Here is a 15,498-nt window from a genome sequence, read left to right as displayed (position 1 = left end):
CGGCCTCCCAAAGTGCTGGGATTACAGGCTTGAGCCACCGCGCCCGGCCTTTTTCTTCTTCTTTTTAGATGGAGTCTCACCCTGTGGCCCAGGTTGGAGTGCAATGGTTGGATCTCAGCTCACTGCAACCTCTGCCTACTGGGTTCAAGAGATTCTCCTGCCTCAGCCTCCCGAGTAGCTGGGATTACAGGTGTGTGCCACCACGCCTGGCTAATTTTTATTTTAGTTTTTTATCTTTAGTGGAGACAGGGTTTCACCATGTTGGGACAGCCTGGTCTCGAACTCCTGACCTCGTGATCCACCCACCTCGGCCTCCCAAAGTGCTGGGATTACAGGCGTGAGCCACTGCGCCCGGCCTCATCCCTATTTCATTTCACACAGGGGTAAACTCTAGAGAACTGAAGTGGCAACACTTGATTCCATCTTAGGTCGGCCTGATCTCAATCCTGGTGTTTAGTGTAAGACCCAGATAGGTGGCCAGAACTGAAGACCCCTTGACTCCAGCTCTCAGAGACACTGTCTAGCAGGCGAGACCTGGCACTTCTGCAAACAACTCCAGAACAAGGGGGAGAGTGGGGGCAGTATAAGAGCATGCTGCGGGAAGTCAGGGGCGGTAGTATTTGAAAGTGGGCGCTTGGAGAGTGGGAAGGATTTGTCCTTGTGGGGAACGACAAGAGTAGAGGATCTTAATGTGAGAGCTCAGCCTGCTTTGGCGTCCTCCAAGAAACCCCCTTCGAGGTCTGGCTGCTCCGCTTCAGTCGCTTTAAGAGTGGCCCCGCCCCACCCAGCCGCCCATGTCGATCGAATCTGAATGGCCAATAGTAGAAGAGAAGAGACCACTTTCGCGCTTCAACCGCACTAGGGGGCGGGGAAGAGGGCGGGAGAGGTGGACTAGCAGCTTGGTCACATGACCCGCCTAATTGGCCAGAGGCTGCGGCGGCCCTGAGCGACTTAGCAATGCTCATTGGCCAGAAACGGGTGGGCCTGGCGCTAGGCCACGCCCCCGACGGCCTCGGTTTGGTTGCGCAGCTGCGGGGGAAGGAGACGCTGCCCTTCCGTAGCGATGGGATCCCGGGTGAGTATCGGCCCGGGCTGAGCCCCCAAGGCGGTCGGGCAGCGCGGCAGGGCCCGGGACTTGAGCGGAGGACCGAGTGAGCGCGGGTGTCCGGGCCCAACTGGACCGGGAAGGTGCCGGGTTTGGAATGAGTGGGCACCCGGGCCAGGGACGGTGCGAGAGGGTACCTTGCTTGGGAGTGGAACGAGAAGGTACTTGGGTCAGGGAGGTGATGCCCAGGCCTGGAACGTGGCGGGGATTGGAGCAGGCGCGCAGGTACCCGATCCGAGGCGGGGAAAGCACCCGGGATGGAAGGAGCAGGTGTGCTGGCCGTGAGCAGCGCCAGAGGGTACTTGGGTGAGTTTCAAGGATATTCCGGGGTAGGGGCAAGAGAAGAAGGGGCTGCCCAAGATGTCTGGGGTGGAGTGAGCAATTTCTGAAGACAGGGATATTGCTGAGGTCCAGCGCGGGGGTGCCCAGTGCCCGGCATGGTGGGACTGTTGAGGGGTCCGGCATGGGATGAATAGGAGACTGGGCAGAGTGGCTCAAGGGAGTCGGGGACGTTGTTGGGGTCCAGGCGGAATGAGCGAGTGGACAGGCCAGAGTCATTAGTGGGGTTGCCTAGCGCAGGGGAGGAGGCGCGTGGGATGATAAGCTTAGACACCCAGGCTGAGGGTGCTGTAAGTGCTCTGGTGACGGTGGAATGAGGAGGTGTCTGCCTAAGATTGTAGGGCACGAGAGATGGCTGCCCAAGTGGGGCCAGGCCCTGCACAGCAGTAGAAGTGTCCATTTGGTAGGGAACATTGCTGTGGACTTTTCATTGTGGAGAGGAGGTGGAGGGGTCTCATCTTGGGCCCTGGGGGATGGCCAGGGTGCCAGGGGGACAGACACAGTGTGGGTTGACTGGATTTGGATCCATCCCTGGAGTGAAGCAGGCTTGGGGGCTGGTGGTGTTACCTTGCACCTGCAGGCTCTGCCTCCCAGTGGGGACAAGGGGCTGCTCTGGACTCTCCCGCAAACAGTGGGCCTCAGTCACCCCTGGAGCATGTGTTCAGGCTCATCTTTAAGGACATGTGGGCTTCTCACTTAGAGGCCCAGAAGTGCTACAGGTGTGGCCTGGAAGGAGCGGTGGCAGTTGTAGCTGGCAGCAGCTGGGAAGCACTACCACAGTCTCGAGATCCCCCAGAACTTGGCCGCTTAGTACTCAGTGACCTCAGGCAGGCTGCCTCATCTGAGAGCCTCCGCGTTTCCCCATCCTTGAGATAAACATTGGTCATTGCGAGGGTTCTGAGAGGACTGGACCCAAAGCCTGTCGTGGAGAGCCTGTTCTGAGTCTGGCCTGGAGTAAGGGCTTGGGAAATAGTAGCTGCTGGCCCTCTGATGTTCTTGTCTTCCCTGTTTCTGAGACCTGAGCCAGCCTGGGGTCGGGGTGAGGGGTAGGGGGATGTGGCTTACAGTATTAACCTAGGTCCTGACCACTGTGGGTCACGTAGCTCAATTCACAGCCTCCTGGTAGGATGCCTCTACCTTTGACAACCTGGAAGCTTCCTTAGCCCTAGAACATCACCCTGCCCGCCCCTCCTCTCTCACACACCCCCCAGTCTTAGAGCTAGACTGACAGGCTCCTCAGTCCTTCCCACTCACTGGAGAGAAGCTGTTTCTTCTGCTGCCCCAGTGACTTTGGCCGCCATCCCAGGGAGACAGGGTCGGTCTTGGCCTGTGTGTTCCTTCTGCTTGAGGTCCCGGGAGACATTGAAGGCATCCTCGGGCTTGGAGCTGGAAGTGGGGGAGCACCCTGCTGGGTCTTGGGGTCCAGGCTAGGTGTGATCAAGCCACTTATTTCCTGGCCTTGGGAAGGGGCAATGGGGCACCCTGTGGGGGAGGGGAGTATTTCCTGAGGTCCCAGGGAAAGCTGCCCAGTACTCTGTGGTCTGCTGGGGCTTGCTACTTCCTGCTGCATGTCAAATTTAGCAAAAGGGTTGCACTGAGCACAAAGTCTTACTCTACCATGTACCAGCTATGTGACTTTGGACTCCTAACTTAGCTTGTCGGAGATTCAGTTTCCTCATCGGAAACCAGAGATGAGGCTGGGGGGAAGGTGGGTGGCATCAACTTCACAGAATCCTTTTTTTGTTTGTCTTTTTTTTTTTTTTTTGAGGCAGAGTCTCGCTCTGTCACCCAGGCTGGAGTGCAGTGGCACCATCTAGGCTCACTGCAACCTCTGCCTCCTGGATTCAAGCGATTCTCCTGCCTCAGCCTCCCAAGTAGCTGGGATTTCAGGAACGTGCCACCACACTGGCTAATTTTTGCATTTTTAGTAGAGACGGGGTTTCACCATGTTGACCAGGCCAGTCTCGAAGTCCTGACCTCAGGTGATCCGCCCGCCTCGGCCTCCCAAAGTGCTGGGATTACAGGCGTGAGCCGCAGTGCCCAGCAAGGAAACATCCTTAACTTTGTGGGAGGTAAAAAGATGCAGTGATTCTCAGTCTGGGGCCTAAGATTTTTGCTTAGCAAATGGTCCATGGGTTGAAAAAGGTAGAGAAAATATGGCTTAAAGCCCTAAGTCTGAGAGTGACCTGTTCACCTCCCAGGTTCTGGGTCCTCTCCTGGGCTGGCTGGCCAAAGATGTTTCCGCTTGCAGGGCCCCTGGTAGGCAGAGAGTCTGTGGGCGTGGGGCTGCCCGCTGGTGGGCAGATGCAGAGGCCTGGGGCCTGATTCCAGACCTGGGGTTCCAGAGGCAAGCTTTGCTCCCGCCTCCTCCCCCATGGACGCTCTTGTGTGCATTTCCGCGTGTTGCCGTGTGTACGTTCTCTTCTCTGACTTGGTCGTCTGTCTCTTAGCTCTGTGGAGGGGCCCTCTGGTATGTGTGTTCCTGTCCTTCTGGGGCGTGGATGGTGCCCAGGACCCAGCTAGCAACCAGTTGAAGACGTTCTCCTTGGAAGCTCTTGGCCCTGAGGACTTTGCCTGGGGCATTGGCCCTGCCATGGCGTTCCGGAGGGCTGAGGGCACGTCCATGATCCAGGCCCTGGCCATGACGGTGGCTGAGATCCCCGTGTTCCTGTACACGACGTTTGGGCAGGTAAGGATCGGAGTGAGTTGTATTTCTTGTCTGTGAAACACTTCCATGCTCAGCCCAGGGCTCCTCCGTGTCCAGGAACACTGAGCCCTCGTTCTTGCTTTGCCAGACCTCTGGTGTCTCCTCTTTGTACTGGGTTTGTTGTCTGAGGCTTCAGGCCTGTTCTTTAGCCTAAGACTATATGAACTCTTTTTTTTTTTTTTTTTAATTAATTAAAAAAATTGTTTTGGCCAGGTGCGGTGGTTCATGCCTGTAATCCCAGCACTTTGGGAGGCCGAGACGGGCGGATCACCTGAGGTCAGGAGTTCGAGACCAGCTTGGCCAATGTGGTGAAACCCTGTCTCTACTAAAAATACAAAAATTAGCCAAGCGTGGTGGTGTGTGCCTGTAGTCCCAGCTACCTGGGAAGCTGAGACAGGAGAATTGCTTGAACCCAGGAGGTGGAAGTTGCCGTGAGCTGAGATCGTGCCACTATACTCCAGCCTGGGCAACAGAGTAAGACACTGTCTCAAAAAAAAAAAAATTTAGCTGGGCCTGGTGGCAGGTGCCTGTAATCCCAGCTACTTGGGAGGCTGCGGCGGGAGGATCACTTGAACCCAGGAGGCGGAGGTTGCAGTGAGCCGAGATCACACCACTGCAGTCCAACCTGGGCAACAGAGTAAGACTCCGTCTCAACAACAACAACAAAAGTTTTTTGTGGTAGAAATAGAGCCTTGCTATGTTGCCCAGGCTGGTCTTGAACTCTTGGGCTCAAGTCATCCACCCACCTTGGCCTCCTAAAGTGCTGGGATTGTAGGCATGAGCCACGGCACCTGGTCCTATATGAACTCTTGACCTCAGTTACTCAGTCTGTAAAAGAGGTCAGTGCCCCCCCCGACAACTCACATGTTTGTGGCTGACTGGGCTCTTGACCAAAGATCTGCCCTGGGGGTTGCAGTCCCACCTGAGGGGCTCCCAGGCCCAGAGGGCAGAGGGTGAGGTGCAGCAGTAGGAAGTGTTCAGATGGGGTGGCAGGTGAGTGAGTGTCATCATCTTTGAGGCATCGCTGAGAAACAGGGGTCAGCAGATCTGGGTTTCATGTCTGCCTCTGTCGCCTTGAGCGTGTGTCTTCACCTGGGTGAGCCTCAGGTGCCTCATCTGGAAATGACAGGGACTCAGATGGGTACCCCAGGCTAGGTCCTAGTGCAGTGCCAGGCACAGCTGGTGCTTGCTCACTGCAGCTCATTGTCATCATGACTGAGGGTGCTGGCCCTTAGACCTCACCTCCTCAGCACTGGCATCTTGCCATCTTTACGTTTTTGTGGTCCGTGTTTCAGGGAGGCTGGTCAAGTTCCCTGTGTAGGGCAGCTGCCTCTCAGTCTCTCGTCTGGTTGGCAGATGTGCCAGAGGGCCGGTGTATGTCCTGTCCCTGAGGTGCTCTGGGGCAGTCCTGCTGCCTTGGACCCAGGGAGGTGTAACCGGCAGCGTCTCCTCTTCCCTGCAGTCTGCATTTTCCCAGCTACGGTTGACGCCAGGCCTGCGGAAAGTCCTCTTTGCCACAGCCCTGGGGACTGTGGCCCTGGCCCTGGCTGCCCACCAGCTGAAGAGGCGACGGAGGAGGAAGAAGCAGGCTGGTCCCGAGATGGGAGGGGAGCAGCTGGGCACGGTGCCCCTCCCTATCCTCTTGGCCAGGAAGGTCCCTTCAGTGAAGAAAGGTAGGTATGAGGTGGTGGGCATGGGCCTGACCTGGGGTCACATCCTGGGGTCATATCCCAGCTGGGTCATTCTCTACCTGGGGATCTTGGGCCAGTGACTTCCTGTCTCAGAGCCAAGGTCTCATCCGTGAGCAGGATGACAGTAGCATCCCTTCCTCTAGTCACTGAACTGGAGGGTGATGCGGTTGGATGCGTGTGCTCTGTTGGTGGTGGTGGTTTTGGTTGTTCTCATTGGCTGAGGACCCTTTGGGAGCACCCAGGTCCAGAGTGGGTTGGGGGTGTGGCTTCTGGGTCCAGAGAGGGATGTTCCCCAGGCTGAGGTGCAGGAAGGGCCATGTTGTTCTTGAACCACGCGGTATTCCTCCCATCCCCTTCTCTCTTCAAAATTGAGGTTTAGGCCGGGCGCGGTGGCTCACGCCTGTAATCCCAGCCCTTTGGGAGGCCGAGGTGGGCGGGTCACGAGGTCAGGAGATCGAGACCATCCTGGCTAACACGGTGAAACCCCATCTCTACTAAAAATACAAAAAATTAGCCGGGCGTGGTGGCGGGCACCTGTAGTCCCAGCTACTTGGGAGGCTGAGGCAGGAGGATGGCGTGAACCTGGGAGGCGGAGCTTGCAGTGAGCTGAGATCATACCACTGTACTCCAGCCTGGGTAACAGAGCGAGACTCCGTCTCAAAAAAAAAAAAAAAAAAAAAAAAATTGAGATTTAATTTGCATGTAGTAAGATTCATACTTTTTAGCATGCTATTCTTTGGACTTTGACACAGAGTCATCCAACCACCACCATAGTTAGGAATCATTCAGCTGGTTAGAAGGTAGTGAGTTCACTCAGTCGGTTGCTCACACTCACAGATCATACTCCTTCTATTCTCTTTTTTTTTTTTTTTGAGACGGAGTATTGCTCTGCCACCCAGGCTGGAGGGCAGTGGCACAATCTCGGTTCACTGCAGCCTCAGCCTCCCAGGTTCAAGCGATTCTCCTGCTTCAGCCTCTTGAGAAGCTGGGACTACAGGCATGTGCCACCATGCCTGGCTAATTATTGTATTTTTAGTAGAGATGGGATTTCGCCATGTTGGCCAGGCTGTTCTCGAACTCTTGAGCTCAAGTGATCCCTCTGCCTCAACCTCCCAAAGTGCTAGGATTACAGGTGTGAGCCACTGCGTCTGGCCGTCCTTCTACTCTTTTTTTTGAGACGGAGTCTCACACTGTCGCCCAGGCTGGAGTGCTGTGGCACAATCTTGGCTCACTGTAACCTCCGCATCCTGGGTTCAAGGGATTCTCCTGCCTCAGCCTCCTGAGTAGCTGGGATTACGGGTGCGTGCCACCATGCCTGGCTAATTTTTTGCATTTTTAGTAGAGATGGGGTTTCACTGTTTAGCCAGGATGGTCTCGATCTCCTGACCTCGTGATCCTCCCACTTCAGTCTCCCAAAGTGCTGGGATTACAGGCGTGAGCCAACTCGCCCCGCTTTTTTTTTTTTTTTTTTTTTTTTGAGACGGAGTTTCGCTCATGTTTCCCAGGCTGGAGTACAGTAGCCTGATATCCGCTCACTGCAGCCTCTGTCTTCCGGTTTCAAGTGATTCTCCTGCCTCAGCCTCCCGAGTAGCGGGGATTACAGATGCATGCAACTATGCCTGGCTAATTTTTGTATTTTTAGTAGAGACAGAGTTTTGCCATGTTAGCCAGGCTGGTCTTGAACTCCTGACCTCGTGATCCACCCGCCTCGGCCTCCCAAAGTGCTGGGATTACAGACGTGAGCTACCATGTCCGGCCCCTTCTACTCTTTTTTTTTGTTTGTTTTTGAGATGGAGTCTCGCTCTGTCGCCCAGGCTGGAGTGTAGTGGTGCTATCTCTGCTCACTGCAAGCTCCGCCTCCCAGGTTCACACTATTCTGCCTCAGCCTCCCAAGTAGCTGGGACTACAGGTGCCCGCCACCGCACCCGGCTAATTTTTTTTTGTAGTTTTAGTAGAGACGGGGTTTTACCGTGTTAGCCAGGATGGTCTCAATCTCCTGACCTTGTGATCCACCCTCCTCAGCCTCCCAAAGGGCTGGGATTACGGGCGTGAGCCACCGCGCCCGGTCTACTCTTTTTCCCTGCTTCTCACTACTACACTTAACTAGTCTTAAAAAAAAAAAAAAAAGAAAAAAAAAACTTAAAAAAAAGAACTGTTCTATCACTCTCTAAATGCCCTGTGTCAGCCCCTCTCCTACCCTAGCTCTGGTAGCCACTGCTCTGTTTTGTGGCGGCTGCTGTGGTTGTAAAAACTCTTATGGCTCCTGATAATCTTGATAATCTTGTAATACAGAGACCCATTGTTTGCTACATTGGAATGTTGTTTTGATCTCTTTCCAGGGCAAGGAGTTCTCATCTTGGTCCTTATCTTGGGGGACTTTTTTTTTTTTTGAAACGGAGTCTCAGTCACCCAGGCTGGGGTGCAATGGCACGATCTCGGCTCACTGCAACCTCCACCCCCCGGGTTCTAGAGATTCTCCTGCCTCAGCCTCCCAAGTAGCTAGAATTACAAGCATGAACCACCATGCCCGGGTAATTTTTGTATTTTTGGTAGGCATGGGCTTTCACCATGTTGGCCAGGCTGGTGTCGAACTCCTGGCCTCAAGAGATCTGCCTGCCTTGGCCTACTAAAATGCTGGGGTTACAGGTGTGAGCCACCGTGCCTGACCGAAACTTGTTTTAAGAAGCAAAAGCAAGTCTGGGCACGGTGGCTCATGCTTATAATCCCAGCACTTTGGGAGGCTAAGGCAGGTGGATCCTGAGGTCAGGAGTTTGAGACCAGCCTGGCCAACATGGTGAAACCCTGTCTCTACTAAATATACAAAAATTAGCCAGGTGTGGTGGCAGGCACCTATGGAGGTGGAGGTTGCAGTGAGCCGAGATTGTGCCACTGCACTTCAGCCTGGGCGACAGAGCTAGACTGTGTCTCAAAGAAAAAAAAAAACGCAGCAAAAGTAGCCTGTAATCCCAGCACTTTGGGAGGCTGAGGTGGATGGATCATCTGAGGACAGCAGTGCCAGACCAGCCTGGCCAACATGGTGAAACCCTCTCTCTACTAAAAATACAAAAATTAGCCAAGCATGGGGGTGCATGCCTATAATCCCAGCTATTTATGAGGCTGAGGCAGAAGGATCGCTTGAACCTGGGAGGCAGAGGTTGTAGTGAGCCGAGATCACAACACTGCACTCCAGCCTGGGCTATGGAGTGAGACTCTGTCTCAAAAAAAAAAAGCAAAAGTAGACCGGGTGTGGTAGCTCACACCTATAATTCCCGCACTTTGGGAAGCCAAGGCAGGAGGATCATTGAGTCCAGGAGTTTGAGACCAGCCTGAGCAACATAGAGAGACCCCGTCTCTAGAAATAATTTTTTTAAAAAAAGATAACAAAAGTTGGCCAAGTGTGGTGGCTCATACCTGTAATCCCAGCACTTTGGGAGGCAGGAGGATTGTTTGAGGCTGGGAGTTCAAGACCAGCCTGGGCAACATAGAGAGTCCCTGTCTCTATAAAAAAAATAAGGAGAAGCAAAAGTCTTCTGTGAAAATAAATTTTAATTGTGTATTATTGTTGCAAAAGGAAAGTATTATCTTTAGAATTGGAAAGAGAAGTCTTTTTTTTTTTTTTTTTTTTCAGACGGAGTCTCGCTCTGTCGCCAGGCTGGAGTGCAGTGGCGCCATCTTGGCTCACTGCAACCTCCGCCTCCTGGGTTTAAGCCATTCTCCTGCCTCAGCCTCCCGAGTAGCTGGGACTACAGGCTCCCGCCACCATGCCTGGCTAATTTTTTGTATCTTTAGTAGAGACAGGGTTTCACCATATCGGCCAGGATGGTCTCCATCTCTTGACCTCATGATCCGCCCGCCTCGGCCTCTCAAAGTGCTGGGATTACAGGTGTGAGCCACCGTGCCTGGCCTAGAATTGGAAAAAGAAGTCTTGAGACTAATATGGAAGAGGACCCTGAGAGACACTTAGGCAGCCGAGTTTTGTGTCTGTCCTAGGAAATCTGGAGTCATCTGCACAGCATTTAGCTCCCATGCCCTGTCCCACTCTGCCTGCTCCCATTTCACCTTATTTTGCCTTCCCTATTTTTCTTGCTTCTGAAAAAATATTGGCCATGTGTGGTGGCTTGTACCTGTAATCCCAGTACTTTGGGGCAGGTGGATCACTTGAGCCAGGAGTTTGAGACCAGCCTGGGTGGTGTATCGAGGCCCTGTCTCTGTTTTTTTTTTTTTTTTTTGGAGACGGAGTCTTGCCCTGTTGCCTAGGCTGGAGTGCAGTGGCGTGATCTTGGCTCACTGCAACCTCTGCCTTCCAGGTTCAAGCAGTTCTCCTGCCTCAGCCTCCTGAGTAGCTGAGATTACAGGCATGTGCCACCACACCTGGCTAATTTTTGTATTTTTAGTAGAGACGGGGTTTCTCCATATTGGCCAGGCTGGTCTTGAACCCCTGACCTCAGGTGATCCACCTGCCCCAGGCTCCCAAAGTGCTAGGATTACAGGCGTGAGCCACTGTGCCTGGACCATTTTGTTTTCTTTCTTTTTTTTTTTTTTTTTGAGACAGAGTCTCACTCTGTCGCCCAGGCTGGAGTGGAATGGCTCAATCTTGGCTCACTGCAACCTCTGCCTCCTGGGTTCAAGGATTCTCCTCCTCAGCCTCCCAAATAGCTGGGATTACAAGCAGGTACCACCATACCTAGCTAATTTTTTTTTTTTTTTTTTTTGAGACAAAGTCTCGCTCTGTTGCCCAGACTGGAGTGTAGTGCCGCAATCTTGGCTCACTGCAAGCTCTGCCTTCTGGGTTGACGCCATTCTCCTGGCTCAGCCTCCTGATTAGCTGGGACTACAGGTGCCTGCCACCACTCCTGGCTATTTTTTTTTATTTTTAGTAGAGATAGGGTTTCACCATGTTAGCCAGGATGGTCTCGATCTCCTGACCTCATGATCCGCCCGCCTCGGCCTCCCAAAGTGCTGGGATTACAGGCGTGAGCCACTGCACCCGGCCATACCTGGCTGATTTTTTGTATTTTTAGTAGAGACAGGGTTTCACCACATGGGCCAGGCTGGTCTCGAACTCCTGATCTCATGTGATCTGCCCACCTCAGCCTCCCAAAGTGCTAGGATTACAGGTGTGAGTCACTGTGCTTGGCCTTGTCTCTATTTTAAAATATAACCATTTGTGCATTTTATTTTATTAAAATTTTATTTTTTGAGACATTCTTGCTCTGTTGCCCAGGCTGGAGTGCAGTGGCACAGTCTTGGCTCACTGCAACTTCTGCTTCCCAGGTTCAAGCAATTATCCTGCCTCAGCTTCCTGAGTAGCTGGGATTACAGGCATGCACTACCACATCTGGCTAATTTATGGTTTTTTTTGTTTTTTTTTTTTTTGAGATGGAGTCTCGGTCTGTCGCCCAGGCTGGAGTGCAGTGGCGCAATCTCGGCTCACTGCAAGCTCCGCCTCCCGGGTTCACGCCATTCTCCTGCCTCAGCCTCCCGAGTAGCTGGGACTACAGGCGCCCGCCACCGCGCCTGGCTAATTTTTTTTTTTTTTTTCTATTTTTAGTAGAGACGGGGTTTCACCATGGTCTCAATCTCCTGACCTTGTGATCCACCCGCCTCGGCCTCCCAAAGTGCTGGGATTACAGGCGTGAGCCACCACGCCCGGCCTCATTTATGTATTTTTATTAGAGATGGGGTTTTACCATGTTGGCCAGGCTGATCTTGACTCCTGACCTCAAGTGATCCACCCATCTCGGCCTCCCAAAGTGCTAGGATTACAGACATGATCCACCCAGCCCAGCCTAAAAAATTTTTTATATATATGTATATATATTTGAGACAGGGTCTCACTCTGCTTTCCAGGCTGGAGTGAAGTGTTGCGATCATGGCCCACTGCAGCCTTAACCTCCCAGGCTCAAGTGATCCCCCACCCTCAGCCTCCCAAGTAGCTGGGGTTGCAGGCCATGCCACCACACTTGGCTAATTTTTGCATTTTTTGTTGAGACGGGGTTTTGCCATGTTGCCGAGGCTGGTCTTGAACTCCTGGGTTCAAGCAATCCTCCCCCACCTCGGCCTCCCAAAGTGCTGGGATTATACGCATGAGCCACTGTGCCCGGCCTTTTGTATATTTTTAAAAGTTGTTGTCTTGGCTGGGTGTGGTGGCTTACGCCTGTAATCGCAGCACTTTGGGAGGCCGAGGCTGGTGGATCACGAGGTCAGGAGATGGAGACCATCCTGACTAACACGGTGAAACCCCGTCTCTACTAAAAATACAAAAAATTAGCCGGGCGTGACGGTGGGCACCTGTAATCCCAGCTACTCGGGAGGCTGAAGCAGGAGAATGGCGTGAACCCGGGAGGCGGAGCTTGCAGTGAGCCGAGATCGCGCCACTGCACTCCAGCCTAGAAAAATTTGTTGTCTCACATCCGTTTTGGAAGGAGGAGAATTCTAAACCATTCTCTCAATCAACAGCCCAGAGAAGGCTAAGCAAGGAGGCGGGAAAGCAGGTGGACCTCATTCTCGGCTTATCTGGCAAATCTGGACTCCTCCCCTCGGCCTGGCCCTGTGCCCTGTGGCAGGGATATGGCAGGGATGTGGTCGTGAGCAGGATGCAGAGGGCCCTGCACCGTTCTCCTGAGTGCACACCCTCGGGGCCCCTCTGTTCCCCTGACTTAGAAGGTCAGGACCAGTTCCCAGATGAGGAAGAAGGGGAAGGTGGTCCAGAGGGGGAGCAGCCGGTATAAAGGCCACATGGGATGCCTGTGTGATGCCTGCTCTTCCGCTCCTCACAGGATACTCCGGCCGGAGAGTCCAGAGCCCCAGCAGCAAGAGCAACGACACCCTGAGTGGCATCTCTTCCATTGAGCCCAGCAAGCACTCGGGCTCCTCCCACAGCGTGGCCTCGGTGAGCAGCAGGTGCCAGGGCTCCAGGTCCAGGCTTACCCCTCCTGAGGACTCCGCCCTCAGCAAGCTTATGGACTGGTAGAGTCCATTCATTCATTCATTCATTCTCTCTCTCACTCCTCCACCCACGCAGGCTTTCAGGGATTGTCCCTAATCACTCACTGTGCCAGGTGTTGGTGGGAGAAAGGTGGGCTGGTGCAGAGGAGAGAAACTGATGGTCTCCTGGGGAGACCCGTACCTGTGAAAATGCAGGTTATTCATTCATCAGCCACTGACAAGCACCTGCGTTATACCAGGGACTCTGCCAGGCTCTGGGGGTATAGAGGTAAATAAGGCAGAAGCTTGGCTTCTTCTGGGTTGTGGCTTTTGGTTCCTTCACTTGTCCAGCAAGCAGAGTCCCAGCTCTGAGCCAGGCTGGCACAGGGGCAAGCAAGAGCTGGTTCTTGTCCTTGGGCAGCCAGCCGCTCGTGTGGATGAGAGGCGGGACCCTGGCACAGAATGGGTACTCTCTGTCTTCTTGTCCAGGTGGTAGAGGAGCCATGGCGTAAGGGGTGGATACAGCAGTCAGGAGCAGGGCTCAGCGGGGTTCCCAGGTTCCTGGGCTGGGCATTGGTCTCGGGATTCCTTCCCGCTTTGGTGGCTTCTATGAAGCACCATCAGGTAGATTGTGGGTCCAGGCCATTCTGAGGGTGCAGACGCTGTGGCCAGGAATGAGCTCAGGGATGGCATTTGGAGGGGGCGTGTGGCCCATGGTCAGGCAGTGGGGGAGGGCTCAGGGGGGCCCTGCAGAGAGCCCAGGAAGGCTTCACTCTTTGTTCTTGCACTGATTGGCTCCCAGATGGTGGCAGTGAACTCATCCAGCCCCACAGCCGCGTGCTCGGGACCATGGGATGCCAGAGGGATGGAGGAGTCTCTGACCACCAGTGATGGCAACGCAGAGAGCCTGTATATGCAAGGTGTGTGCAGGAGGTGCCTCGGCTTCCAGGGCAGGGTGGGCGGCAGAAACAGCTCCTTCCTAGGAGCCTGGCCAGTCTCAGGTCACTTTGCCCCTCACTACCCTGCCCAAAATCCCAATTGGAGATTTCCAGCCATTTCTGAACAAGGGACAGTGTCTAGGAACAAACCTGGTCTGAAAAAACGCCTGGAACCTGAGCAGCCCAGGCCACACGCCCCCACCCAGTTCTTGCCCTTTAAGGCCCTTCTGCCTCCTTGATGTTCTGAGCCCCGTCTTGGGTGAGACAGTCAAGGCCTGACCCTCCCTTGTTGCCTCACCTGTGCTCAGGCATGGAGCTGTTCGAGGAAGCTCTGCAGAAGTGGGAGCAGGCACTGAGCGTGGGCCAGCGTGGGGACAGCGGCAGCACGCCCACGCCCAGGGACGGCCTCCGGAACCCAGAGACTGCATCAGAGCCACTGTCTGAGGTAGGTGGCCTTCTGCATCCCCCTGCGCCCATGGGAGAAGGTTGGCAGCACAGGAGAGGGGCAGCCACACCTTGGGAGGCAGGCAGGCTCCTGTCCTCTGTGAGGGTGTTATGACGTGAAAGAAAGCAATTCACGTCATGTGCTCAGCGCAGTGCCTGGCGCTCGGTAAAAACAGCTGTACTGAGACTCACACCCGCCTCAACCCTGTGAAGGGCAACGTGTGGTCCTGAAAGACTGGAAGGGAAGGCGCCTCTGTTGAGAGTTGGCTGCATTGCCCGGTCTTTGTTTTTTTTTTTTTTTTTTTTGAGATAGAGTCTCGCTCTGTTGCCAGGCTGGATTGCAGTGGTGCGATCTCGGCTCACTGCAACCTTCACCTCCCAGGTTCAAGTGGTTCTCCTGCTTCAGCCTCCTGAGTAGCTGGGACTACAGGCGCCCGCTACCACACTCGGGTAATTTTTGTATTTTTGGTAGAGACGGGGTTTCACCATGTTGGCCAGGCTGGTCTTGAACTCTTGACCTCATGATCCACCCTTCTTGGCCTCCCAAAGTGCTGGGATTACAGGTGTGAACCACTGTGCTTGGCTGTTTTGTTTGTTTGTTTTGAGATGGAGTCTTGCATTGTTGCCCAGGCTGGAGAGCAGTGGTGCAATCTCGGTTCACTGCAACCTCCACCTCCCGGGTTCAAGTGATTCTCCTGCCTCAGCCTCCTGAGTAGCTGGGATTACACAGGCGCACGCCACCATGCCTAGCTAATTTTTGTATTTTTAGTAAAGACGGGGTTTCACCATGTTGGCCAGGATGGTCTCGATCTCTTGACCTCGTGATCCACCCCCCCTCAGCCTCCCAAAGTGCTGGGACTACAGGCGTGAGGAACCGCGCCCAGCTAATTTATGTATGTATGTATGTATTTATTTATATATATATATATTTTTTGAGACAGAGTCTCGCTCTTCGCCCAGGCTGGAGTGCAGTAGTGCGATCTCAGCTCACTGCAAGCTCCGCCTTCTGGGTTTACGCCATTCTCCTGCCTCAGCCTCCCGAGTAGCTGGGACTACAGGCGCCTGCCACCACGCCTGGCTAATTTTTTGTATTATTTTTTTTTTTTTAGCAGAGATGGGGTTTCACTGTGTTAGCCAGGATGGTCTTGATCTCCTGACCTCATGATCTACCCGCCTCTGCCTCCCAAAGTGTGGGATTACAGGCGTGAGCCACCACACCCTGCCTACAGTGAATATTTATTATTTCAATATTAGGAAAGGAAAATGAAGTTAAAAGGCTACAATTAAAAATTTTGTGGCTGGGCACGGTGCGTCACACCTGTAATCCCAACACTCTGGGATGCCGCG

At 53.8% G+C, this 15,498-nt stretch overlaps 1 protein-coding gene across 4 annotated transcripts in view; it reads left to right on the top strand.

Moving 5' to 3' along the window:
* The first annotated feature begins 1,019 nt into the window (after positions 1–1,019).
* Positions 1,020–15,498, top strand: part of MIGA2 (mitoguardin 2) — a 38,473-nt gene continuing 23,994 nt past the window's right edge. Inside the window, exons 1-6 of one of the 4 annotated variants that reach the window (XM_001118706.5) lie at positions 1,020–1,075; positions 3,895–4,133; positions 5,614–5,824; positions 12,622–12,734; positions 13,572–13,689; positions 14,016–14,152. In XM_001118706.5, coding sequence (XP_001118706.4) covers positions 4,038–4,133; positions 5,614–5,824; positions 12,622–12,734; positions 13,572–13,689; positions 14,016–14,152 — 675 coding nt within the window. In that variant the 5' untranslated portion in view covers positions 1,020–1,075; positions 3,895–4,037. Of the gene's footprint in view, positions 1,412–3,894; positions 4,134–5,613; positions 5,861–12,526; positions 12,735–13,571; positions 13,725–13,975; positions 14,153–15,498 lie in introns of all 4 variants that reach the window. The other 3 variants (XM_077967726.1, XM_077967727.1, XM_028834736.2) reach the window with 3 other exon arrangements.

Source organism: Macaca mulatta, chromosome 15, assembly GCF_049350105.2.
Source record: "Macaca mulatta isolate MMU2019108-1 chromosome 15, T2T-MMU8v2.0, whole genome shotgun sequence".
Taxonomy (NCBI): Eukaryota; Metazoa; Chordata; class Mammalia; order Primates; family Cercopithecidae; genus Macaca; species Macaca mulatta.
The sequence above is the reverse complement of the archived record's forward strand: the minus strand, read 5'-3'. Positions and strand labels throughout refer to the sequence as shown.